At 42.4% G+C, this 27611-nt stretch overlaps 1 protein-coding gene across 4 annotated transcripts; it reads left to right on the top strand.

Annotated features, from left to right (window-relative positions):
• The first annotated feature begins 1361 nt into the window (after positions 1 to 1361).
• Positions 1362 to 25393, top strand: tonsl (tonsoku-like, DNA repair protein). Of its 4 annotated transcripts, none has more exons than XM_079527626.1 (29): positions 1362 to 1715; positions 1825 to 1920; positions 3977 to 4119; positions 4380 to 4563; positions 5036 to 5165; positions 5487 to 5658; positions 5817 to 5931; positions 6047 to 6192; positions 6420 to 6572; positions 7062 to 7187; positions 7686 to 7884; positions 8195 to 8250; positions 8864 to 8953; positions 9212 to 9284; positions 10539 to 10702; positions 11232 to 11355; positions 12661 to 12896; positions 13599 to 14094; positions 15036 to 15220; positions 17202 to 17308; positions 17516 to 17672; positions 18790 to 18868; positions 19230 to 19537; positions 22267 to 22438; positions 22730 to 22905; positions 23308 to 23381; positions 23897 to 24030; positions 24850 to 25045; positions 25176 to 25393. In XM_079527626.1, exons 1-28 carry the CDS (start codon positions 1691 to 1693, stop codon positions 25041 to 25043), a joined length of 4314 nt encoding a protein of 1437 aa, XP_079383752.1. In that variant the 5' UTR covers positions 1362 to 1690; the 3' UTR covers positions 25044 to 25045; positions 25176 to 25393. The 4 variants fall into 4 exon arrangements, with proteins under 4 accessions (XP_079383752.1, XP_079383751.1, XP_079383749.1 ...); XM_079527625.1 differs by having other exon boundaries at positions 13587 to 14094; positions 25180 to 25393; XM_079527623.1 differs by having other exon boundaries at positions 13587 to 14094.
• The last annotated feature ends 2218 nt before the right edge of the window (positions 25394 to 27611 follow it).

Below are 27611 nucleotides of genomic sequence, written 5' to 3'. Positions count from 1 at the left end.
TGTGTGTGTCTGTCTGTCTGGAGGTTATCTTGCAAACCACTGGACAGATTAGTGCCAGATTTCTTGTGCAAATACAACCACCCCAAGTGTATAAGTAATATTGTTTTACTTTTAACATACCCTGCCTACCATATAGATTGGACAAAACAAACGATACGACGATGCTGAATCATCAAATACCCAAGCCACCCCAACCATATGGACTGTTTCAGATGATGCTGCATGGAAAATGCCTACGCAGTGTCAGGGGCCAGGGCCACTGGTAGCAGACTGCTAAAAAGCTTCTTCAACCGTACAAATATCCTCGACTGTTCCTGCATAAACTGTTCTATAGAAGGTACTGTGGCAGCCACTAATAAATGCTGGTGGTATTAATAATATGCCAAGCTTGTATGTAGGCTACATTGTTGTATATCTACTTTGCATAGCAGTCCGAAATTACGTCATGTGGCAGCCAAGTTTGTTTAGGGCAGTGATCGATGTAAATTGTTTGCCAGTCAAGTGGACTTAAATGCTTGTTTAGTGCAGTGAATCACAACGAAAGACGTCATCTGGTATAAATATACCGACTTTCTTGCTTGTTCTTCCTATAAGGGCGCCTGGTATTTTTATAAGCACCACCAAGTCTTGCTTGTAGTTCCTGGGTGAATAGATCATTTCTATTTATTTTTCTTCACTTAGTATTATTATTACACGCTGCCACATTATATGAATGAAGCAGAAAAATGACTTTTATACAATGGAACAATAAATACAACCTTGAAGCTACTGTCTATTACTCTATACTAGCTAGCTCTGCCCATGGTGTGTGTGTTATATGTTACCAATTAAGTAGCCTATAGGCTATATTATTGACCTATGCAGTCAGTTAGGGTTTATTGAAAGAGGACATCTGACCCAGTCTACTTAATTGTGATACTCTTGCTCATCTGTGTGTGTCTCAGGAAAAATTAAAATACATTGATTGAGCTAGAGATGTAAAAATGTATTATTTCATTTAAGAAGAAAAGAAAGGGCATCTTGCCTCAGATAGTTGGAGCTTTAGTGTTGTTACACAAATATGGATGAACTATTGAATTGTATGACTGAAACATTCACTGTTTTGCAATTGTAGAATTGCTTATAAGTTATTTGAAACTTCAACTTTGAAGTCCTGATATGATGCTTGGGGTTAAAAAGAACAAGTCAATCGTTTCCACTGTTTTATTATGACAAAGTGCGACCTCTGGTGGTGTAATCATTTTCGGACAAATACATGGGAAAATATCCCTTACAAAGATGGCGCTTTCAGCATGACAATTCAATTCAATTCTTCCGTAGGACACTAACAGCCAATGGAGAGCATGATGGATCGAGGCATCATAGCTTTCATTGGCCTAAGCTTTCCTGGCGGGGCATTGCAAAGTTTACGGAAGATCTTAGACAATATAACAACATAACGTAATAGATAGACTCAAAATAGTGACATTTTATGTGCATTGCACATTTTGACTACGATCGCGTATATACAAATGTTATCGACGGATTTGGGATACGTTCAGATCTAAGGTTCAAATGTGGTTGGTAATTGGTAAACTGGTAGTGGAAATGTGGACATTTTAGTTGTCTTCTAGCAAACTTTAGCATAGCCAGCTGTAGTCAGCCCAGGCCCGATCCCGGTGTCATACTTGTGAGATAACGTTGAGATAACATGGGCACTTCACGGGAGATGAAGCGTAAGTGTAAAAGCAAAACTATTACTTTGACGATCTTTGATGATCGGTTGTATCCATTGTTTGTTCCAAGTTGTCGATTACAAAATCGTTGCTTCTGTTTTATGAACAGAGTTGCAGAAAGCCAAGATCAAAGCCCAGAGCAATAACAACCTGAAAGAAGAGGCCAGTATCTGCAATCAACTGGGGGAGCTTCTGTCCAGAAATGGTAATTCTAAAAATGGACAGCCAGTCAGTTTTTATAATAATAATAATAATATAGCTGCAAGCAGTGATAAGACGGTCAAGCCATAAAAGCAATAAAGAAAAAAGAAAGTTTGTAGACTGGGTACATTTCAACGAAATTACAGGTCAATAGACTATACAAAATCTGCTACGAGGATAAAACCAGAAAAAGCACTAAGACTTGTTTACATCAGGGTCCTCCATTTTCAACTCATCAGAATATTTAAAGACATACAAATATACACTTCAATGCAAAAAAATTAATAATCATATACACAGTAAAAAAAAAAAAGAACAGGGAAAGCGTGTGCAATATGGAAAAATGGGGTGGGTGGCAGCCGCCCATAAGTGCTCTTTGAGAGCGGTTTTGAAGGAGTTTAGGGATTCACATATCTTAACGGCTGTTGGTAGGGCATTTCACATTTTAGTGGCATAGGAGCAAAATTAATTGAACCCCTTGTTTGAGCCGAATCTGGGTTGAACTCGGTTTGTGGAACTCCCTCTGGTGTTGTGATCATGGACTTCGTTGACATTAAGTTAGTATTTAGGTAAATGGTAAAAATGGTAAATGGTGCATTTATTTAGCACCTTTATCCAAGGCGCTTTACATAGATTGTGCATTACATTCACCCATTCACACACCCATTCACACACATTCATACACCGATTGCGGCGGAAGCCATGCAAGGTACCAACCAGCACATCGGGAGCAATTTGGGGTTCAGTGTCTTGCCCAAGGACACTTCGACATGTAGACAGGAGGAGCTGGGATTCGAACCGCCGACCCATGGATCATTGGACGACCTGCTCTACCTCCTGAGCCACAGTCGCCCCATACATACATGGTAGCTAATCTTGTAGTGTGGCCCATTGAAAGTTGCTGTACTTTGTCGTCAAGACGTCAACCCTAAACAATTCCAACTTATTATACAGTGAGTTAATGTTTGGTAACATAGCATCACCAAGCTTTACAGTAGGCTACAACTTATCTGTGTAAAGCTGCACTCTAAACCACAAGGCCACGGAGCTGGTATTAACATGTGTAATAAACTCTTAGTTTTATGTTGACCTTAAACCTAATTTGCAGCATAAAACCCTATGGTAAGAATTCTAAAAGCATTGGAAATCTGCCGAAGAAACTCATTGCGGACCTACTTTTACAATTAAAAACTAGCCTTTACCAGTTTGTCCAGTCTAGAGAGAATCAGTGAATATGGAAACAATATCTGTATAGGGCTTTCACGATTACACATTTTAGTTCACGACTAATTGCCACACAAATAATTTCGAACGATTTCATTGTATTTGGTTTTTAGGCTTCATCTATCTAACTAATAATGTTAGTAATCGTGTCCTCAAAATTTAGGACGGAATCATCAATTGTATTGGCTGGAAGGTGTTCTGCGCTGTGAACTGTGATTGGCTGTGAATGCATCGCATAACGGGTGTGCCACATGAGCCAATATCAGTGGCAGAGGGGGAGAGATGTCATCAGACATTGATTGTGCAATCAATCACAAAAAAGCGTTATATATAATAAAAGTAAAAATCATTCATTAATGGTACTAATAGTAAATGGTGCATTTTTATAGCGCCTTTATCCAAGACGCTTTACACAGATTGTGCATTACATTCACCCATTCACCCACACATTCATACACCGATGATGATGCGGAAACCATGCATGGCACCAACCTGCACATCGGGAGCAATTAGGGGTTCAGTGTCTTGCTCAAGGACACTTCGACACTAACTCGGGAGCCCGGGTTCGATCTGGCAACCTTGCGGTTCCCATCCGGCCACTCTACCCCTGAGTCACCATTGCTACTACTACTTTGGGATGTTCAGCAATACAAATGCAAAGATGCAATAATTGCGATTATCTCAAATAATTGCGATCTCAAATAATTGCGATGATCTCAAATAATTGTGACTATGTAATAATTGTAGTAATTTCCACGGAAAGCCTGGTGATGTGAGGTTAGCAAACTGTAACTATGAATTAATGATCCTGTGCAACTGTCTGACTCCTGTCCCAGGGGATTATGAGGCTGCCATTGAGGAACACCAGCAGGAGTTGGCTCTCTCAGAGGTGCTAATCGATGTGATTGGAAGAGCTGTTGCCCATCGCAAAATAGGAGAATGCTTTGCTGAAATGGGAAACATTGAAGCTGCTTTGAAGGTGAGCTTGGGAGAATTTATTTTTCCCAATATATTTGACCTGTTACCACGTTCAAACTATTAATTATATACATTTTGGAAATATACTGTAGCTGTCAAACCGTATTGTCAAGTTATTACATGTGTACATGTAATATTACATTTGCTGTAGAATGTCCCAAGCAGACCTGCAGTATGCCTTCTATATTCTGCAGAGAACACTTCATATGATATAAGAATGCTTAGAATGTTCATGTCTGTGTTGATTCCATGTGTCTCCAGCACCAGAGATGTCACCTGGACCTGGCTCGCTCGGTCAGGGATCACGCTGAGGAGCAGAGAGCTTTGGCCACCATTGGTCGAACCTTCCTCTTTCGCTTTGAGTCAGACCAATCAAGGAGCAGTTTAGAGCAGGCAGAGGATGCATTCACAAAGAGCCAGAGGATTGTGGATGAGCGACTGGAAGGTGTGTTTGTGTGTAATCGTTTGTCCAGAAGGAGTCCTGCGAAGTGGCATGTTCAAGCTACAATGCAGGACTTATTTTAAGGAATAAAACATGTTAAGCAATCTATATGGTAGAATAATTATGTTAATACAATATAACTAGTACATCTGCAGTTGCTAAGTCTCTCTTCCATTGAGACATTTTTACCCTTGTGTCGGGTTGGACACCTACTCGTTAATTTGATTAAGTTATTTGAAGCAATGTAGTTTTTGTAGTTCAGACATTGCAATTTCCTCTAATAAGTCGGGAGGGAGAGACAATGAACATAAAACTTAAAAGAGTGTAGCTTTAATACATTCAATGACATTTTAAACCATTATTGTATTGCTCCTTTTTCTTTTTACATTCTTGTGTGTGCTTCTGTAATCATCACTAGGCTTACTACTAGTCAATATGTTAGTTATTCACTATACCCATACCTAATCTCTTATAGGAACTGTGCCAATCCGGGAACTGAGTGAGATGAAGGCACGTCTGTTCCTCAATCTTGGTTTGGTCTATGATCATCTGGGGCAACCCCAACGCTGCAGTGAATTCATCAAACGTAGTGTCTTCATCGCAGAGTAAGAGCATGCATAACCACTTTCAGCCTGGCTGAAAGTTGTAACGGTGAAACATTTCAAAACATAAAAAAGCAAATATAGCTGTTACAAATGTCAGTGCGCAAATCATTCATACATTAAGTTCCCACACTTTGCAATGCAACACTTTGTGAACTTACGCCTATAGATACATGAAATTATGTGACCTACATTTAATCACACAACACAAAAAACTCCTGGACACTTTTTCCTTGGTACAAAATGAAACATTTCAAAAGCATCCCCCCCCCCCCCCCCCCATGCAATGACTGTCTTTTTCCTTCTTTTTTTTTAAATGTATAGAAGGGACAAGTTACTGGAGGATCTTTACCGTGCCAACTTCAACCTGGGTATCATCTCTTTCCGCAACGGGAAGCATTCTAATGCTGTGCGCAGTCTGGAACAGGCCAAGGAGTGTGCAAGGAAGATTAAAGATAAGTTCAGTGAGAGCGAGTGCTTCCACTGCATTGGCAAGGTAAGAAAAACCTAGGCTAGGAATATCACATATATTTAATAATTAACTTGCCAAATAAATATCCTACTGTGTAGTGTGTACTGTAGGGGTTTTGCTTAAAATATCAAGAGTGGTTGAAATAGTTGTGTTTTGTTCCCACAATATGTGTGTGTCTGTAGGTCCAGTTGTCCCTGGGTGATTTTGTAGCAGCAAGATGTTCACTGAAGAAGGCCCTCCGGCTAGGCTCCCAGCAGGCTGTGGACAGACAGTCAGTGAAGAAGTTTTTTAAATATGGTGAGAGAGACATATTGGATATAGGTTTATTTGATGAACTGTTTATGAAATGTTGCTGGGCGCACATTCATTTGTTCAGTAAGGACTCTGTTATCGCACTGCAATAATTCCCCAGCGGACCGTGGCTGCCAGTTAGAAGAAGTGTTGGGGGAGGATCTGGGACGGAGTTCCCATGAGGCTGTGGGGCTGGCAGAGCAGCTGGGAGATCTTTCTTGTAAGGTGGGCTGCTACAGTATAGCCCTGGATGCATACAGAGCTCAGGTGAGAGAAATGCTTATCAAACTGATACTAACTACAATTTATTCCGACACTAAATCCAATAATATTTGTTTTTAGTTTAGGACTTCTTGACTTAACCCTCAGTAAATATTTTCCCCAGACACTACTAAACTACAATCCAGTTTAATAAATGACAGAACGGTATAAAATCACAACTAAGTACCCATTCTCTGTCACGATAAATAATATGAAGGAATTTTGCTGCACAGCTGTCCAGCGCTGAGGCACTTAGAAAGCCAACCAGAGAGCTGGCCGTCATCCATGTGTCCCTTGCTGCTACCTACACAGACCTGAGACAGCATGACAAGGCTATACATCATTACAGGCAGGAGCTGGCCTTACGACAGGGAAGCCCCACTGAGGTACAGTATGGGTTCAATATCTGGATTAGGCAGTATGAAGAGTTATACCGCTTCTTTGGATTCTCCTTTTCACTAGTAAACGCCACACCTTCAAACAATACATAGATTTGAGTTGTGGTTATTGAATATGAATTGGATGGTGCAATTGAGTGAAATGAAAAGCGGGGATGGAGGGGAGATGAGGGAAGAGGGGATAGAGGATGAAGGGCTGAGGGAGGAATGAAGGGATAAGGCGATGAAGGGGCTAAGAACGGATAAAGGGGTGAGGGAGGATGTCAGGATGGATGAGTGTGGGGATGAAGGGATGTTGGGAGAGGGACAACAGGGCACCCCAATGAGCTATGTGTTCAATATCTGTATTATGTGGCTGCGCAAGGTCTGAAATGCTTCTTTTGTATAGTGAATTATTTTGGTTTGCTACACTTTTCATTCTTCACTCTCCATACTCAATGATATGTAACTTTTCTTTCTTTCTTGTGTCTTTATCAGGAGTGTAGCACATGGCTGAACATTGCAGCATCCCAGGAGGAGAGTAGCCATATCTTGGAGGATCTAGACAGCAGCTATAGTACTGCTCTATCCTTTGCCCAAAGAGCTGGTCAGCCCACACTACAGGTGAGGGTTTACGATAACCAGAAGACTTGACTTCCTTTAGCCTTACTAATCTATCGATTATTTTCTTAGTGATTATTCCATCGATTACTTTTCCATTTATTAATCAGATAATTGGGAACCATGTTCTTTACATCTTTTTTTCTAATTTATTTTAATCAACATCAAAATAATTATAATAGATTGTTTTGTCTAAAGCAATTAGTATGATTAACCACTTTATAATTCTATTTATTTTAAACTAAAAAAGATAGCGGAAATAGTCAATCTACAAGCTCAGTAGGTCACAAACGCGTTGCATCGTGATGCGTTGCTAGCAATCTGAGCATGTGGATCTGCTATTTTCGTGAATATACTTTTTTTAACAGGCAAAAAAACTTCCCTCAAAGTAAATTTGTATTCAAATTGATTCTAATTTTATAATCGATTACTTTGTTTAGGTCAATTAACTGTTACACCCCTAATCATTACCCCTATCTCTCAACGTGCCACCAACTACAGAAGCGTGTGCTGAGGCTGTGGCTGGCCACTCAGAGACGCGCTGGCTCGGTCCAGGCTGATGACACCGAGGCCAGGCTGCAGGAGCTGTGTGCCTCAGAGGGTTGGAGGGCAGATGGGAGTGAGGGGGAGGAGAATGAAGAGGAAGAGATGGACAACAGTGAACCGTTGGTGGATAGTGACATCCAGCTGTCAGATTCAGGTGAGACTGCCATGTTAGACTTGTTGAAAGCACTTGAGCCCTATACAGGATACCTTTTCTTTCTGTAATACAATTTGGTCTTGGTATTTTTGCTATTTAAAAAAGAAATAAAATAATGTACCCAAAATAAGGATACCTGTTTTAATGTGGTTAATTGTGCGTGTCTAAAGCAGGTGAATGAACCATAGCCCTCTGTCTTTCTGTCATGTCTTAAGTTGTGTTAAGGTAAATTATTGTATTCCATTCCACTCATTGCTTCTGTGTTTAAGTCGTCACACTTGGCTTACGTAGTTGTTCCTTTGGTTCCTAGATGACGATTTGGAGGGCTATGACAAGATGGTATCCGGAAGGAGGACGGCAGGCAGGGTAAGAGTCTAGTCATGATTCATCAGTGACTGGTAAACATAGCATACCGAATGTACTTCTGACTCATGAGGGAAAATTAACAGCAAAATAAAGAACTCAAACATTGGCCAACGTAGGATTTACAGTCACGCAAGTCTTTCCCTTGAAAGAAATGGCATATGGTGGGTGATGTGGGACGAAGTATGAATTAAGCCTCAATGTCAAGGCCACAAACTAAAGACTACATACTTCCCATAAGTTGTGATGTCACTTGGTATCTTTATTCTAGAGATGAGTCAGGTTGTTTGCTGGCACAATTTTATAAGTCTTTTTCTCATCGTTTGGTCCGGGGACCCCCAGGGGTCCTGGAGAGGGTTCCAGGGGTTCCTTAGATACATTATTGAATTGATAGGTAGGTACCAAATGGACCGTTTCGGGTCTGTAAATATCTCTGTAAAACACTCAGGATTAGGTTAGATTGGGGTCCCAGTGATAAGACATTTTATCAAATGGTGTGTGTGGCCAAATGCATATCAAACTGGAAATTAAAAAGGTTGTGAATCACTGGCTCAAATCTCCCCCCACCCCCCTTTTTTCCCTCCTTTTCTCCCTCTTACTTCTGACTGCCCCCCAGTGGAACAAGAGGAATGACAAAGGAGAGACATCTCTCCATAGAGCTTGTATCGATGGCAACCTGAAACAAGCCCAGTATCTGGTGGAACAGGTGACCGAGCAATAGGAGCTTCATAATGTAACATTTTAAAGCTTTCATGGTCAACTATTTTAGAGCTTAATGACATGCCTACAATAGGAACATCAGATTCAAAGTGGTTACAATTACCGTTTAAGTCATAATTGTAAACTTAAGTCATAATTGTACATTTAAGTGATAATTGGTGGTGGCGGCCACGTTTCCCACCCTCAGTTATGATGGCTGAACGTGGTTAATGTTGCCTCTTTTCCGTCTTCTAACTTATGCCAGGGTCACCCAGTCAACCCCAGGGACTACTGTGGTTGGACTCCACTGCATGAGGCCTGCAACCATGGCCACCATGGTATGCAATTCAACTTGATTTTTGTCAGGTGAAACCTGACTAATGATCACTCATGAAATGTAGACGACATCATCATCACTTAGTCATACTGACGGCCTAGCCTGATTGGCTGCCACACGCTGCCTAAGCCAATGGGAGTGTAGTATGATTGCCTGCCTCCTAAGCTATGCCACACGCACCACGAAAGGGCTGATTTCCGCACCATAGCAAGCAAGCTTTGTGACACACAAACATACACGTTACTAAAATAATAATCATACTAATATGGGGGGGGGAGAACACAACGGAGACAAGAACACAACAGAGACAGCGCATCTTTCACCTGACAAATATCACTATGTGATTGTCTCCACCAGGCCGAAGGCATGGTGAGAGAGTATGTTTTGCACTCCGTCCGTGTGTGTGTGTGTCCGTCCGTGTGTCCTTCCGTCCGTCCGTTACCAACTAATCTCCGGCACCGTTAACCCGGTCGATGCCAAACTTTGCACACACACTCCCTAGATGCCAACGATGAACCTCTGCCCCGCATTTTCCAGAACGGCCTGTTATAGCGCCACCATGAGGAGCTTTTCACATTTGTTACCTAAAACTGCACCGATCTGCGTGAAACGTTGCATGCACACTCCCTAGAGGCCAAGGACAAACCTTTGACCTGCATTTTCCGCATCTGCCTTTTATAGCGCCACCAGGAGGCCGACTTTTGTAAAACACATTTTTGGATATTACTCCTCCAGATTCTGTCCAAAAATCTCACAAATCGTTACACAGTATCTCTATGGTCATGTGCTCAAGTCGGATCTGTCCCATATTTCATATTCCACCCTAATTGGCTATAATTGGCTTTCACAGTTTGCAAGATTGCCCCGTTTTGAACAAAAGCCTCAAATCATGAACACAGCATGCAATTTACGTGAAATCTTTCACACATTTTCTTACTAGGCTGAGGAATATATCCCACCCTTTTCACATTGGCCTGTTATAGCGCCACCAACAGGTTGATTTTTGCAAAACAGGTTGATTGGAACAAAATGCCTCAAATCATCCAATTGCCATACAAGGCAAACATGTTTATATTACTACTAAACATTTTGCCAAACATCTCACACAGTCCTATCCTCCTGGTGGAGACCTGTGCCCAGAAGGGCACTTTTTCTAGTTATTTCTTGTTTTAAAGATAAAACTGCAATGTAGTGAGATTTGTGAGACCAACGCCTGTCATGTTTATGTCTTTCTCTGTCTCTCTTTCTCCATCAGAGATTGTGGAGCTCCTGGTAGCACGTGGTGCTAATATCAATGACCCTGGAGGTCGCCAATGTGAGGGGGTGACTCCTCTCCATGACGCGCTCGCTTGTGGACATTTCCAGGTGGCCAGACTGCTGGTGGAATGTGGGGCGTCTGTCACCGTATGCAACTCTAAGGTGTGTGTTTTTGTACAGAGAGAATGGGCTACTAGTAGAGAGGCGCTCGGGTGGCTCAGGGGTAAAGTACCTGCCCACCACACCACGTGTTCGGGGGAGGGAAGCCAGCCGGGAAAGGCTCTAGGACGGGTCCTCCCAGTAAGGGCTCCTCACTGGCAGTGGGAGGAATGAATTGCCATAATAATGAGTAATGACTAAATTGGCGTGGATAAAGGAGTCAAAATAATTGCCTACTCTAAAAAGAAAAGAAAAAAAGAATGGCCTACTAGGGCTGCAGCTATCGATACATTTTTAGCGATGGTTTTATCAATTGCATTTTGATTTGAGTTTTTTGGAAGGAAAAGGTGTATTTCAATGAATCGGCGCACATCATTTCTGCTAATTCAGACTTATCTTTATAGGTTAGTCTGATGAACCACTTCTACAAGCCCAAAGCTTGTGGATCTGCTACTTTTTTGTGTAATAGATTCAATTGATTGGTTGCACCCCTATAAGCTATTTATTTTGTTCTTCCTTTCCCTCCTCTCAGGGTGAGACTCCCTTACACTCTCTTCATCATTGGAAGAAAACGTACAGCAGAGAACTGGACCAGGAGACCAGACAGGAGTGCTCAGCTACAGAGAGACTGCTGAGGAAGGCGCTGGCAGGGGGCGGTGAGGCTTCTGTGTCATTGTCTCATAAACCAATATGACAGGAAACCAGCTTTTCTTTTGTAAAGATTTATTTTTGGGCCTTTTATGCCTTTATTGAGTCTACCATAGGTAGACAGGAAATGGGGAGTGACGCAAAGTCTGTCGGCATCGGGACTCGAACCTGCAACATGTTGTCGGGCTACATTGGAGCCTAGGGGCCCTATTTTCGCCAGTGCCTTACCTGTTATCTCTAAACTTCTATCAGTTGTACCCCATGATTTCTCAGAACAGCATTGCTAGTTGCATTGAGAGATGATCATATCATTACTGTTAGATTTAGATCACACTAACATAACCAAGTTGCATGACAACACAAACCCATTCAAATGTGTAATTTCTAACTGCAGGGAATCCTTTAAAGCAGGGAATCCTTGACTATTTCCTCGTGTAGTGGATATTTATTCCTCACAAATGCAGCACTTTGCATCATCCAAATTCATCCTGGCTCTGCTCCATTTCACATGGCTCAAAGCCAAAATGTGCTGAAATATGCAAAGTAATATTTTCCTTAGAAAGTAGGTCAACTAGCATTAGCATGTGTGGGCCACACAGTGCTATGTGTACCACATAGCACTTGCAAACTAGCTAAATGATTAGGGCACTTTCAACATGTGCTCTAATGCATGATAGTGAGTCCCTGGTTTGATTCCCGGCCGGCTGGAACATGTCAATTTCACTGTTACGAAGGAAACAACGCCCAGCATGAAAGCACCTAATTTGGCAGAACGACAGTGTGATGTCACATGGCCAGTTAGGATAACGGATCCAGGTTTATCGACAAACTCTACTCCGTCCCATCAATTCCACACACACCACGGTTGAGATTTACGCCCTCAATTCGTACCTCCAACAGAAGATCCCACTCAAGACATTTCATCTCATCTTGCCCAAACCACAAGGCTACCCAGTAACCATCACCATTCACCAGACATTTGGCTTAAAATGTGACTGTTTGTCTCCCGAACCAGCTACTTAAATATACAGTCCTTTAAATTCTACATTCGGTTTTGGTTTCCGTTGTCTTCAAGACTTTTGAGGCTTTCTTCACTACACTCACTCTCTCTAAAGTCTAAACTTTATACCTAGCAAATAAAGTCTCAGAAAAAGCCCCACAAAAAGAAAAGAATGTAACAGCATTTGGCTGTCCACCAACTATCCACACATACTTTGTAATTTTGTAATACTTCACAGGGAATACAGAGAATTGCACTTTCATGTCTGTGTCACATAATATAAACACATTTTGTGTTAATCTGTCTACTACAGTTACAGTAGCTGCTGCTCCAGCTTCAGCCAAGCCATTTGATGCCCTGCAGGATAGCCAGCTGTTCGACGCTGAGAATTCAGAGCCTCTGCTACCCAGTGAGGGTCGTTCCGTAAACCGTGAATGGACCCGGCTGTCAGAAGAGAGCGCAGTACCGCCCAGCCCCACACCGAGGCAGTATAATGTCTCAGAACAGCGCCCTAGAGTCAGAGGGACAGGGGCTGCAGTTCTTTATGGGGTAAGCAGTTCAGTTACACAGGTGTGGCTGATAGGCTACTGCAGGGATTCTCAACGTTTTTGGCCGGGGACCCCCGGAAATGCTTTGGCAATGTCTCGGGACCCCCGCCCCGCCCCCTCCCGACCCCCAATATAAATTGACTGCTACAATAACCTTAAACCATTTTGGGCGGGAACCCCTTTTGGTGTTTTAAGCATTGTTATAATTTAGCTATTGAAAAATAGCAGATCTACAAGCTCATAGCGCGCCACTGAGTGGCGCGCTACGAGCTTGTAGGTCTGCTATTTTAGAAAAATCGTGAAAAACAAAAAAAAAAATCTTTTTTTTTAATAATTTGGGGACCCCCTAAAATAATTTGGCGACCCCCCGAGGGGTCGCGACCCACGGGTTGAGAACCCCTGGGCTACTGTACTGACTAATGTTTTTCGCCTGTGATCACATACTCGCCACAAACAAATCAATTAAAAAGCCATCCATTTAACAATAAATGTGGTAACATGAAAAGATGACACATTACATTTTTCAATAATCAAATATGAAATCAGAAGGCACTAACGATTCGGACCCAGAGAGAACGTCAATCTGTCATCAATCATCAGATGCTCTGTAAAGATGTCTGGCAGTTATCAGACTTGCAAGCTTTCTTTAGTCCGACACATTCAGATCATTATTTATTTTCAAAATTTCCAGTTGTCTCCTCAGAATGACAGCAGCTCCTCAGAGGACAGTGATTGTGCAGACAGTCCTCTCCGTCCTGTTCGGCCAAGGCAACGTTTCCCGGCAGCGCCGAGTCAAAAGGAAGCGCCTCCTTCCCAGGAAACCGCCTCGAAACACAGCACGAGCAGAGAAAGTATCAGGGAGGCTCCCGAGGCCTCGGTCTTGAATAGGGAGGAATACCACAGTGCCATCCGAAGGCTCGGCAGTGCCAAGACTCTCCACTCTCAGAGTCTATTGCAGCCAATGTTCAGCAGCACCCCTGCAGTTTCATCCAGTGGCATATCTGCCCTGATACCAGAGGAGGAGTATTTGGTAGACGACTGGCTGGAGGATGATGTGGGGAACGCTCAGCCAAAGAAGAGGAGGAGGGTCGGCTCGGAGCAGAATGGGATGAGGGCAGAGGGGGGCACTTCCATGACTCTTGCAGCCAGAGCCCCAAGCAGACGCACTGCAAGTGCAAACTCAGCAGTAGCAAGCAGAGGTGAGCGTTCACTCAGAATAACCGCCAAGCACACACACCTACATCTGTGGAGCTGTTTAGTCAGTACAAAGGCGTCTGAGGAAAGGTTTAAAAAAAAAAATATATATATATATATATATATATATATATATAGAATATGTTGTCAGTATCCCTCCACCCATGATGTTTGATGTTTTGTTTCCTTGTTTGATCTTCTCAGTGACTTCATTTCGCACACATAGAGTATATCATTTTGCCTATAATGACATGCCCAATATAAAATTATTAATCAATTATTTTATTAAATTATCAATAACCTTTTAAATATTATTGATTAAATCGATTTGTTTAATACTTTGATTAAATTTGACTTAAACTGTTATTCGTCTATAGTACTTAATTAATAAGTAGAGGAGTGTACTATTGTTGCACTCCTAATTTACAGTTTTTCCTCACAAAATTATATATTGCTTATTTTATGTGTAACTTGGATGACAATATTATCACAAGAAAGGACGACATTTCCTACCTAGGTTCTATCCTGGAGGCAAACCTTTCCTGTGATAATTTGGCTACCAATGTAATAAAAAAGGTGAACCAAAGATTCAAAAGAACGAGATTCAACACCAGAGGGAGTTCCACAAATCACGTTCAACCCAGATTCGGCTCAAACAAGGGGTTGAACTCATTACGCTCCTATGCCACTAAAATGTAGAATGCCCTACCAATAGTCGTTAAGAAATGTGAATCCCTAGACTCCTTCAAAAACTAAAAAATGTTATAGGACCTACCCCTCTATTTTTGAAAATGGAGGTCCCTGATTCATTTTAGTTTTAGTGCTTTTTCTGGTTTAATCCTCTTAGCAGATTTTGTATTGTCTTGACCTGTACTTTCATTGAACTGTACTCATTCTACCAACTGTTAATACAATTTTCAATCCATCAATCCTGCTGTTTCTGCAGTTCCATCGTCCTCCAGCAGGGGTCTCTCTCTTAAAAACAATCGCCAAGTCAAGATGACTCAGTTGTCTGGAATGGTCCGGTTGGGGAGACGAGAGGTCACCAGATCACATAGCCCGACCATACCTGATGACGATGACTTTCCACCTTACACGCCCTCCCCACCACCCCAAATACACACTATGCAGGTGAGAAGCTCTGAAAGATTTAATCTTCATGAATTGAAAAGGCAAATGTGTTTAAGTGCACTTCCCTCCTCCACTTCCCTGTCAGTTACATTTGCCTCAGTGTATCCATTTCTTTAAGGCTTACATCTCCAATGATTTAGTAGTTCAAATACATTTGTGACAGTTGCATTGTCACCGCAGACTCATTATTTAGTGAGCAGCCTATAGAGCACCGAAGTCCTGACGTCACTTTCAGTAGAAAAATAAACCGATCACCCCGGCCTTTTCACTCATATGGATATGAAGCATTGACTGAAGGTGGAAATGTACAAATATACCCAAAGAGTAACAAAATAAGCGTTAGAAACGAGCCAAACAACACAGAGACTACATTTCCGGGTAGGCGGGTGGCTGCATCTGCCCGTCGCACAACAGAAACTGAATGTTAATTACGTTGATATTTAATGTTTCGTGGTTAGTACGAGTCGAGTCACCACCAGCTGAGCTTACGTCAACGAGGAATCTCAGGAACGCAATGTGTTGACAGCTGGGCATGACGTATATTAGCAGCGACATTGCCTTCATATGTAGTTTCAAGGCTTTTGCGGCCACATTAATTCCATTTTCTCCAGAAACTGGCTGTATCAAATATGAATGGAAATCATTAACGACGCACAGCCACTCCCCTGACAGAAAGGCTGGGGTGGTCGGTTTATTTTTCAAACACAGTTCTTATATGAAGTGACCTAAAATCCCCCTATGGAGATTACAATGCAAATAAAAAAATACATGAACCTGGGGACTGACGCCCTCTACTGAAAGTGACGTCAGACTTCAGTGCTCTATTGTTTTTCATATTGAGAGCAGGAATACAAATTTGGTAACAATGAAAAGCTTAACCTACTGTTGAAACAACCCACTTTCTTTTAAAATTATCTTTGCATCTGAACAACCCAACTCTAATAATTAATCATTGATTAATAATCAATGGTTATTATGTTATGTTATATTAGAGATGTGTAATTGTAAATCCAAAGAGGGGGTTCATACATAGCCCACAAGGATGATAATATATTTACTTGATCCTTTTTTTATTATTCACAAGAAACTATAATAAGACATAAGACACCACAGACCATACATTATCAGTGCTTTGTACCTAAAACCTTGTACCTAAAAGCTTGGAGTGGAGGCTGCAAGATCTAATATCTTTTATCATTATCCATTGATGCAGAGTCTGCATTGAGAGACCACATTTCTTTCTTTTTTTTTTTTTTACTTACGTTTTTTATCCCACGATTTTGCAGACCATTTTTTCACCCAGTGTCAATTATCTAATGTAATCCTGGGTGCTACACTTCCTCTGCCAACCTGGGGGGGCAGCAGACTTACCTCATGCTTCCTTCTATGCATGAGGAGTCCAAGCTGCTTCTTTTCACCTGCCAGGGGAGAGTTTCCCCGGCCGAACGTAGCGCGTGGAAGGAACACGTTATTCCGACCAGTTCCTTTCCCCGCTGCCTAGACCACATTTCTAACGCTCAGCCTAGCATGGAGAGATTACAGATATAGATATTGTACTGAATTGGAGATATTGCAGCTTCAGGATTCTGCATTTGTCATTGGAAGAGTAGGGAGACCACTGCAGAGTATACAGAATATAGATTGGTGAAAATATCAATTTATTGATTTAAATAAATTACAGATTACAGCTTGAACAAGCGGCTGGCTGTAGCTGCAGCACCAATATCATGGGCTTCATTACTGGAATGTCATTTGTCAAGAGTCTGTACCTCATTCTTGATTACATCAGACCGTGATGATGAATGTGGTGAAATATGAGATTTTAACTGGTGCAGTTTTCTCCAGCACTGTGTGATGTGTGACCGCATGTAATGTATGTTACATGCTTTTACTTGCACAAAACAAGGCCAGTTGAAAAGTGTGTGCGTGTGCGTGTGCGTGTGCGTGTGCGCGTGTGCGTGTGCGCGTGCGTGTGCGGTAGGTTCCAGCTCCAACATTGGTTACTCCAATGGCCACATCAATGCCTCCTCCTATCAGAATGAGGGTCAGGGTTCAAGAAGATGTGTTTCTTATTCCTGTTCCACAAAGGTTGGTATAATTCTGTCTCCATGACTTGCAGTTAGTTGGTTCTCAGAAACACACCTGTGAAATCAATCTTTTTGCTGCATTCTACTTTTACCACAAAGACAGTATTGAACTAAAGACACAAATGTTTGAATTTGATAGGACTGGTTTTAATATCAAGATACGAGGAGCGTAGGAGTGTGTATGTTATCCTATTCCATTGTTTTCCAGTGAGGCAGACTCTTGCACTGTGGCGTGGCTGTGTGAGCAGGCAGCCCAGAGGTTCTACCAGAAGTGTGGCCTCCAGCCTCGCCTCTCCCTGCAGAAAGAAGGTGCTCTTCTCTCCCCTCAGGACCTTCTGTTGGCTGTCCTGCACACCAATGAAGAGGTGAGTCCAATAAGGTTTGACCTTCTGTTGGCTGTCCTGCACACCAATGAAGAGGTGAGTCCAATAAGGTTTGACCTTCTGTTGGCTGTCCTGCACACCAATGAAGAGGTGAGTCCAATAAGGTTTGACCTTCTGTTGGCTGTCCTGCACACCAATGAAGAGGTGAGTCCAATAAGGTTTGACCTTCTGTTGGCTGTCCTGCACATAGATATTATAAGAAATAGATGCCTCACTGGCCGTTGCAGTTCATTGGAGCGACGTGTATCCCAATGAAGGCGGAAGTGCAGTGCTGAAGGCTTTTTTTTTTTTAACAAATCTTTATAACAGTCATGACAATATACATTACAATACAAAACAAGACAAACAAACAAACACAAACAACAAAGTTATTAACAATACAAGATCAGAGCCAGGGGGGATTAGATTACTAACAGAAAACATTAAAGAGTGAACACAAAGCAACAGTTCTCCGCAGCTTTCTTATTTAGAAGTGCTGAAGGCATTTGATAAAGGCCTGCCCAAGTGACGTCACTCATGCGACTCCTCCATGTCTCTCGCTGTCACTCAAGTGACTACTGGCCAATCACAGCGCGTCTTTTCCGGGACTTATGTTACGCATTCTTGCGTAATTAGCTTCCGCTAATGCTTTGCAAGGAATATTGTGCCTTCAATGGTGACACGCGCCTCAGAGCCGGAAAGGGCGTCTACGTATATATGTCTATGGTCCTGCACACCAATGAAGAGGTGAGTCCAATAAGGTTTGACCTTCTGTTGGCTGTCCTGCACACCAATGAAGAGGTGAGTCCAATAAGGTTTTGACAGGAGAAAGTCATGCGTGTTAATCACCTGTTTACAAAAGGCACAGTACAATGGCACCAAATAACTTGATAGCTAACCTGGCACTGTTGGACATATGGACAACATTAAGATGATCAATCAAATACCAAGGCTCACTCACTCTGTAACATCAACTTATCTGTCACTGGCTAATGTTACAAATCAATACAATAATGTTTTCCTATGGTTTAAAAGGAGTGTGAACGGGTGATGGCGGTAATTCATAAAAATAAGATTCCTTTTAATCATACTTTCTTTTTTTTAATTCTCTAATGTTCAGGTCCTGGCTGAAGTGTGCTCTTGGGTTCTTCCTCCTCTTCCTGAGCGCTACAAGAAGGCCTGTCACAGCCTGGCAGTAGGTGAGGAATACACACACACACACACACACACACGTTTGTATTACTATTCGTTTGAGTACATAAACATTTTAGCATGGCGTTGAAACTAGATGTGAAATTGCGTATCTACAAGCTCACTATGCAATGCACACTATGCAATGCAGTGTGACATGTTGTGAGCTTGTAGATCTGCTTTTGTTAGGTGCACGACAACAGCAATTAAGCAACTAAGTATACTAAACCTCCTAAACCTAACTTCTAAATGCCTAATCCTAACTCCTACCTGAATCTTTGCCTAATTGTATTTCTAACCCCAAAATTCTCTTGTGATGAGAAATATGGACTCTTTTATGACCCATGATGTGTCTGTTCATTCCGGCAGATGAGAACAAGCGGGTGTCGCGTCTGTGCGAGGTGCAGGACGGAAGCCCCTCTGTGTCTGTGTGTGGCCTGGGCCTTCCCACAGCGTCCCTCAGCCCTCTGCTACGGGCCCTCAAACTGCAGGACAGCCTCACCGAGCTGCGTCTGTCTGGCAACCGGCTCAGCGACGACCTCCTCTCTGAACTGGCCGACACTGTGGTCACCATGCCTCGACTCCGCCTACTAGACGTTTCTTCCAATCACATCACGGGAGAGGGGCTGCAGAAAGCAGTGGATGTCTTAAAAGGGCGTACCTGCCCTCCGTTTCCGGTACGGTCACTCGTGGCTGGATGAGTTTTTCTTATTTATTTTGCTTCATTGGCCTCCTCCTTCATTGAATGTTGGCGTGAGATGAGGCAGTTGATGACAAAGCTGCACAATGAGGAGTTCTACAGATAGATTAGTTATTGAATATCCACACAGTCAATATGCATAGTGTACCATGTCTAACAAACTTTCATTGATTTTCCAGATGCTTAAGTATTTAGCTTTTTGACACATTTATTTATTCCCTATGGTGGTATGGACTAAATGAGTGTGGTTTCTCATTACCACTTATGGTGGTTTTCGAATACAGGAACTTGGTGCCATGACACACATTTCACAGGATATATTTCCATACACTACAGCTGTGTTTCCCCGGTCAGGTTCTTAGAACCTACTGTAATAATTGTGGCCCTGGTCAGCCGGTACTGTAGTAGTTCTGAGCAAGCAGTGCTGTTGCTCTGGAATGGTCAAGCTGAAGTGACGCTTGCACAACAATGTCACCTTTTCACAGCGTGGCTCTGCAGGAGGCTAGCGGTGTTTAGAGGGTGAGGGTGTGTGTGTCTGGAACTAAATTCACAAACTGCTGTTCTGATGAGCACCACATTGTTCTGATGAGCACCACATTGTTCTGATGAGCACCACATTGTTCTGATGAGCACCACATTGTTCTGATGAGCACCACATTGCTGTTCTGATGAGCACCACATTGTTCTGATGAGCACCACATTGCTGTTCTGATGAGCACCACATTGCTGTTCTGATGAGCACCACATTGTTCTGATGAGCACCACATTGCTGTTCTGATGAGCACCACATTGTTCTGATGAGCACCACATTGTTCTGATGAGCACCACATTGCTGTTCTGATGAGCACCACATTGTTCTGATGAGCACCACATTGTTCTGATGAGCACCACATTGTTCTGATGAGCACCACATTGTTCTGATGAGCACCACATTGTTCTGATGAGCACCACATTGTTCTGATGAGCACCACATTGCTTGTATGTGCTGCCAGTTGGCCAAGGAAGTACCTCCACCAATGTTAACATACGTTTTATACTCTTGTATTTAAGTCAATGGGGCTCTAATCGGATTGAAACATTGACCAATTTGGAGGCATACAGTACGTCACAGATACTGTTTGAGACGACTGACGTCGCAGGCTGGCCACATGACGTCTAAACTCTGCATTAGAGCCATTTAGTTTCCATGTGTATCCTGAAATCCATATTTTTCAGGGGCGCTAGCCGCTAGGCGCCAGCCCCTCCTATGCACAGCTTTGTGTGTTTGTGTGTGAGGCCGGAATGTGCTCAGCTGATTGGCTGTGATGTATGATGATAAGAGCACCTCGCTAGCCCCTCCTATGCCTAGCTTTGTGTGTTTGTGTGTACCCCATAGCGATGATTTGATTGGCTGAGCACCGGAATGTGAGGATAAAGAATTAGGACAGAAAGTGAGGACACCAAAAGTGATTGGCCGGAATGTGATGATGTATGATGATAAGAGCGCCCCTCACTTCACATGAGTATGATTTCTTACAAACAGGCAAAATGGCTCTGCGAAATCAAACAATCCAGAATCCACATACCTCACACTCACAGCATGTTGGATAAATGAAGAGGTAGATTGCACGTATTTGTGTCATTCAGCGGGAGCTGAACTCTACTGCAATGTGCATTGAGCGCACAGCCAAACAGTCATGAGAAACTATAACAGGCCTGAGTGGTGCAAACTGGAAAATGAATGAATAGTTTAACATGCTGTGGTACCAACGAGGTACAACGAGCTGTGATCTTTTAGTGACTAATTACACCAATGCACCAACGGTCACTTCCCGTCCTTGTTTACTGCTGAGATGTGACACACACATTGTGGTGAGCTTAGGTGTCGGTAGCTCCTTTTCTGCTTTCAGTTTAATTTAATTGTTTTTCGTAAGAAATGTGTGAAAAGTCGGTCAGTCCTCCTGACCTACTGGCAATACCAGATTTAAAACACTTACCATAAATTCATTGCCTTATTCAAATAAACTGTGTGTGTGTGTGTGTGTGTGTGTTGTGTGTGTGTGTGTGTGTGTGTGTGTGTGTGTGTGTGTGTGTGTGTGTGTGTGTGTGTGTGTGTGTGTGTGTGTGTGTGTGTGTGTGTGTGTGTGTGTGTGTGTGTGTGTGTGTGTGTGTGTGTGTGTGTGTGTGTGTGTGTGTGTGTGTGTGTGTGTGTGTGTGTGTGTGTGTGTGTGTGTGTGTGTGTGTGTGTGAGTGTGTGTGTGAGAGAGCGAGAGACCGGCCTATGATGGCTTGTGACATCAGTTACAACAATGTAACATGTTCGCCCCATCGGCTTCACTGAGCCTCGGCTGAGCTTTGCACCATGTTTGTACCTCTACGCCAATATTTGTGGTGGCGTGTGAGAAAATTGGGACGAGCTTGAGACGTGTCAACAACTAAATGACTTGGGAGTATTGCACAAACGGGTGGGCATGTATTCACGAGTAGGCCCTTTTGGCTAGTTGGGCTGCAACATTTAGAGACAAACATGTACAGGTGGCATCCATTTCATGAAACAATTTTACTTATTTTGAAAAGCAGCTTGTAAGAATTGTTCTGTAAAGTACGATATTATATATCATTGTTATGAATTTTAATTCGAGCTGGCAGTATCATAATTTCTCAGCATCTCTGTGTTGCTCATTTAATTACTTATTTTCCCCTGATGTTTTTTCCTATAATGCCCAGTATTTGGAGGAACTGGACCTTGGCATGAACCCACTTGGCGATGGTGTGTCTGAATGTCTGTCCTGTCTGCTGAACTACTGCCCCCTGCTGGCTAAGCTGTCCCTCCAGGCCTGTGGCCTGACAGCTCGATTCCTGCAGCAGCATCGTCTACTACTCGCCCGCGCCTTGGCAGGTGATGCTTAGCGAGGGGCGAGGCCATTGAAAAGCCCACATAGGATTTATTTTGACACTTTGCTGCACATTCTCTTTTATTGTACTTGTATTCTACTACTAATCATTTCAAGCTTGAATGAAACATCCTTTACATTGCCAATGAATAGGCTAAACACATGTGCTAGGTTATCAAAGACATTATATAATGACTCAAAGTACCCAATATTGTAAACAATTGATTTTCACCCTAATTGGCAGAAACATAAACACATGCACACTGCGATAGAAATAACAATCTTTCCTCTGACAGGCACAGGCCACTTGAAACAGGTGTGTCTATCCCATAATGCCCTGGGCTCCACGGGCTTTGAGCTGGTGCTGAAAACACTGCCCCTCTTTTGTCTCACGCATCTGGACCTGTCTGCTGTTCGATCTGGGCCTGGTGATCACCCTGCACTGGAACACCTCACTAAAATGTTCTCCCAGGTATACAGAGACACACTGGAACACCTCAGGAAAGTCTTCTGTGTGTACAGAGTGACACATATTTTACACACATGCATATATCCACAATGAGTTGTACACTGCATTGGAACACTCTATGATCATGGCTTGGTATAAGCAAGATTAATTGCATCAAAGTGTTAACTAGTAATGGAAATGGGTTTACATGATATGCATAAATCATACAATGTTACACTGTACAGGCTATACTTCTGTGTTTTATTTCTGCTGTATGTTTCTGCAACTGTAAGTTGAGTCACTGACAGCGGAACTCATTCCTTTAAAAGCGAATCTGATTATTTCTCATTCTGCATGCAGTGGATATTCATGATCCAGATACGTATACTGTACGCAAGTGCTAACCAGTCATTGTTTCACTTGCAGGAAGAATGCATGCTGACCCACTTGAGCTTGGCAGGAAATGGTCTGACTGACACCAGTGTCGCCACACTGGCCAGGTGCGTTTGTCTATAGGTCTGTATGTACAGTAGGTACAGTACTGTAATCCTCATGGCCGGCCTACACTGGGGACGGAACGGCACCGTACCGCGGGTGGAGTGGAACAGAAGCAGCTGCTAGCTGCACCGACAATTCGTTCATCCCGCAGGGAGTTCTGTATTTACTCTACTATTTACTGCTGCGTAACCCCCACGGACCAAAGAAATTGGTGAAATTGGTGATTGATTATAATGGCAGCGTACTGTTGCAGAACCCCCGGACTCCGCTCCGTTTCAATTCTGCACCAATTCCGTCCCCAGTGTACTAGTGTAGCCCGGCCATAAGTCTCCAAATTAGTTTCAGTAAAATAATTGCACCTTAGCAGTCATGCAAGAGTTCTGATTAATTGTTCCATTGTACCAGGAAGATAGACTAAAATTGACACAGACCCAACAGAGCCTTTTATTTTCTACTGTTAACAACATTTTTATTATCCTGCTGTCTGTGCTTCCAACGCTCTTGTCTGTCCCTCCAGGTGTCTTCCTGTCTGTACGTCTCTTGTGTCTTTGAACCTGTCAGGAAATCCATCTGTGACGTCAGCAGGTCTCAACAGCATTTTAATGGCTCTTAGTGAAGCACGCCGACCCTTGACCCATCTAAACCTTCAAGGTACTTTCTTACTTTGTTACATTGTGCCTCTACCAGACCATAGTGTGGCTGAAACAGTAAACTAATCAATGTAATCAATAAACAATAAACTGTTTTAATTGATTTTGTAAAAGAAACAATTTGAAGATTTGGTGGGTTTCTTTTGTGCTGGTGAAGGTTCCAGGAGTGCATATGGTGTGTGTATGGTTATCAAAAGTAGTAGTCATAGGGACGCTAGCGTTCATGTAGTTAACAGCATTGACATCCTGTTTTCAAGGGCTTCTGGAAAAAAAATACTTTTCAGTTTCTCGTAACTTCAGCTGCACATGCAAGGAGGGACAGTGTATTATTAAACACATGGGGGATGGGGGGCGCTGGGGGACACTTGTGTTCATGTGGCTAACACCATTGATATCCTGAGTTCATTGTTCTAGGTAAGGGCTTCTGTAAAAGCGTAACTTTTCAGTTTCTCGTAACTTCATCTGCACATGCAAGGAGGAAGGACAGTCCATTATTGTCCCTTATTAGTGATAGCTTTCTAGGCTTGGATACTTTGATATCTACACATAAAGTTCAATTGAATACACATAAAATGGCATAAATAGGCTGTGCAGTCCACTAAGGCTGCGAAGGTAATTTCGATTCGTTGATGGGAGGAAAGGAAACTTCTTTCTTGGTTATCAATTAGAATAATTGCTAAGAAAATAATCGATAGTTGCAGCTTTAGACCATAGTTCAGGGATCTGGCCCTTTCATGTAGATGTAGAAGTAAACTACAAAAATGTTTTGTACGCGGTATGATTTCTTTGCCTGTTCCTTCCTATACCTGTTCCCATCTAGGGTGCCAAATATCTGGTCCCTGGAACAGTGCAAGCCTGGGTGATTTGTCAGAACAGGTCAGGGACCTCCGACTCTGCTCCCAGGGTCTCAATAAACTTGATCGCCAGGCCTTACATCAATGCTGGGACCGTGGACATTCGCAAGGATCCTTCCTTGACCGCAACACCAAGTGCCTCCTCTCTGTGGCCCCATGATTGTAAGGAAACTTTCAGTAGAATGCGGTGACACTAAAATATTCATTATTTTCACCTCTTTGTCATCACAGAATCTTGATCAGCAGGACACCTGTAATGTCACAGATAATAAAGACGCATGTTTTGTTTTAGATAGGGGTTATTTTGCAGTGTTGCTGCACGGACTCCATGATTTCGTCATTACTTGACTGAGATGGGACAATGAAACATCTTGTGAAATGGCATCGAATGACAGTCTGTAACATGTGTTAATGTATGTATATTATATGTATGTTATGTTTTTTTGTCTATTCTGATAGCTTATGGTTTTTTTCTATAAAGAAGAAATTGATTAAAGTGGTCATACTGTATGTAGTTTGGTCATTTGAAGTTCAGATGATATTTTGCAATTTCTTCTCACTGGGTACACGTTTCATGAAACTAGTGTAGTATATACATTACTCACAACCCCTATTTTGTGGCAGTGTGGTTGCGTCATTGTACATAAGTGAGGGAAGTAGAATATAGCCTCGCTGGTGATTGATTTTGAATGCATGTAGGCCGTGCAAGATTCACATTAATGACCATTACAAAGTTAAGATATGAAGAAAATTTAACTGGATGCCACAATGAACTGTTCACATGATTACAGATTACATTTTAGGCATTTAGCAGACGCTCTTAACCAGAGCGATGAAGGTGCGACTTCATAGTAACTTCCATGAGACCAGCAACATGAACGTGGAATAAAATGAATGATTAACCAATATCAGAGATTTTCTTAGTACCCAGAAATATCCGTGGTGTACTAGTACCCCATCTGAGATGGGGTACTAGTACTAGTCAACCACTGATTTGAAAAAGGTTGAAAATCACTGCTGTAGATGATACTCCACATTACTATACCTTGAGTGTTTTCCAGTGGGAGACAATATCGGATCCTTTCTTCTGCAATTTGGCAACCCAATGGCAATTTATTCCCCTTTGAATTTCTAGCGCAGCGCTTGGATCTGTTTTGTTTTTTCTAGACTACTTACGGCTTACGCTGTGAGTGTGTGAGTGAGACAATATGACCTGTCCTTGAGGTCTATTCACAGCCAGAATCTTTGAAGATCTCCACTCTTTAAGGACAGATTCACACCGAGTCCTTTTGATCCAAACTGTTCCCGAATACGATTACCTGGTCCACACTCCCCGCTGGCCATGATTCACATTGGCCTTGATTTTGTACACTACATTCGGTCCAGAGACAATCTCCATGTGGTCCCGGGAATGTTTGGGTGACCAGCTCCCGGGAATGCTACGCAGCATTCACACTATCACAACATCTGCCAAGTGGTCCCGAGTGCACATCCGGGACCATCGTGTGAATCTGCCCCAATTGTCTTTATTTTGCCGAATGGGTCTAATTTGCCATCTATTATATTTTACAGTACTGTGTGCCTCCGTACATTGTCAAGCTTTACGTTGATGCTGATCTTCCTATTCCAGCAGCGTGTGTTGAGACTCTGGACATGACAAAACAGTGATGATTTAGGCCATGTTATCTGCTAAGGTGTTGTTTTAGAGTACATTGTGCTTCAGTATGTTGACAAGCTTCATGGCAATGCTAATTTTCCTTTCCAGCTCGATTTGGCACCTGCCCACAGAGCCAAAACTACTAGTAACTGGTGTACTGACCATGGTATTACTGTGCTTAACTGACCAGCCAACTGGCCTGACCTGAACCCCACATAGAATCTAGGTTGTATTGTCAAGAGGAAGGTGTGAGACACAAGACTGAACAATACAAATTAATTTACGGTTGTTATCAAAGCAAACCTGGGCTTCCATAACACCTCAACAGTGCCACAGGCTGATCACCTCCATGCCACGCCCCATTGATGAAACAAAATTCAAAAGTAGCCCAGGGGGGGGTATGATGTTCGAGAGACCCGAAACCCCGATGACCTTGGGATACATCACTGAGGATACGTCCCAGTTGCATCCAGGCGATGTTATTTTAGTTCTTAACTGCATACATTAATATACTTTTCAAATGGTTGACATTTCTCGTTTAAAAAAATCATTTTAGTGGTCTCGTAAAACATTCTAATTCATTGAGATAGGAGTTTTTGATTTTCATGAGATGTACGCCATAATCATCAAGATTAAAAAAAACGTTTTAAATACTTTCACTTTTTGAATTATATTACAGAAGAAAATGAACTTTTACAAATTCATTGAGATGGACCTGTAGATTATTATACATTCTAGTCAAGACCACATAGTTATAATGCTTCTCGTTGCCTGCATTCGTCATAGAATGGAGTAATAATTTCACTTTATTTTCTTTATTACAGATAATGTCATGTCATTTTCTTGTTGAATACACTAGTATGGTTGTGTGATTGCCACTTGCCTGTGCACAGTAATGCACACAATAACCTCAAACTCAAATGTATTGATGTTTACTTGAATCATATACATGTACTCATACAATGTAATCAGGTAAACCAAGCACTGACAGAATTGTAATTGTTAGGAAGGAATTAAGGCACTGGAGTATCTTGGACAGTTAAAGACTTTTTAATAGCAGGGTGCAAGTAA

The sequence above is a fragment of the Electrona antarctica genome (assembly GCF_951216825.1).
Source record: "Electrona antarctica genome assembly, chromosome: 18".
NCBI lineage: Eukaryota > Metazoa > Chordata > Actinopteri > Myctophiformes > Myctophidae > Electrona > Electrona antarctica.
This window is presented reverse-complemented; position numbering and strand designations above follow the sequence as displayed.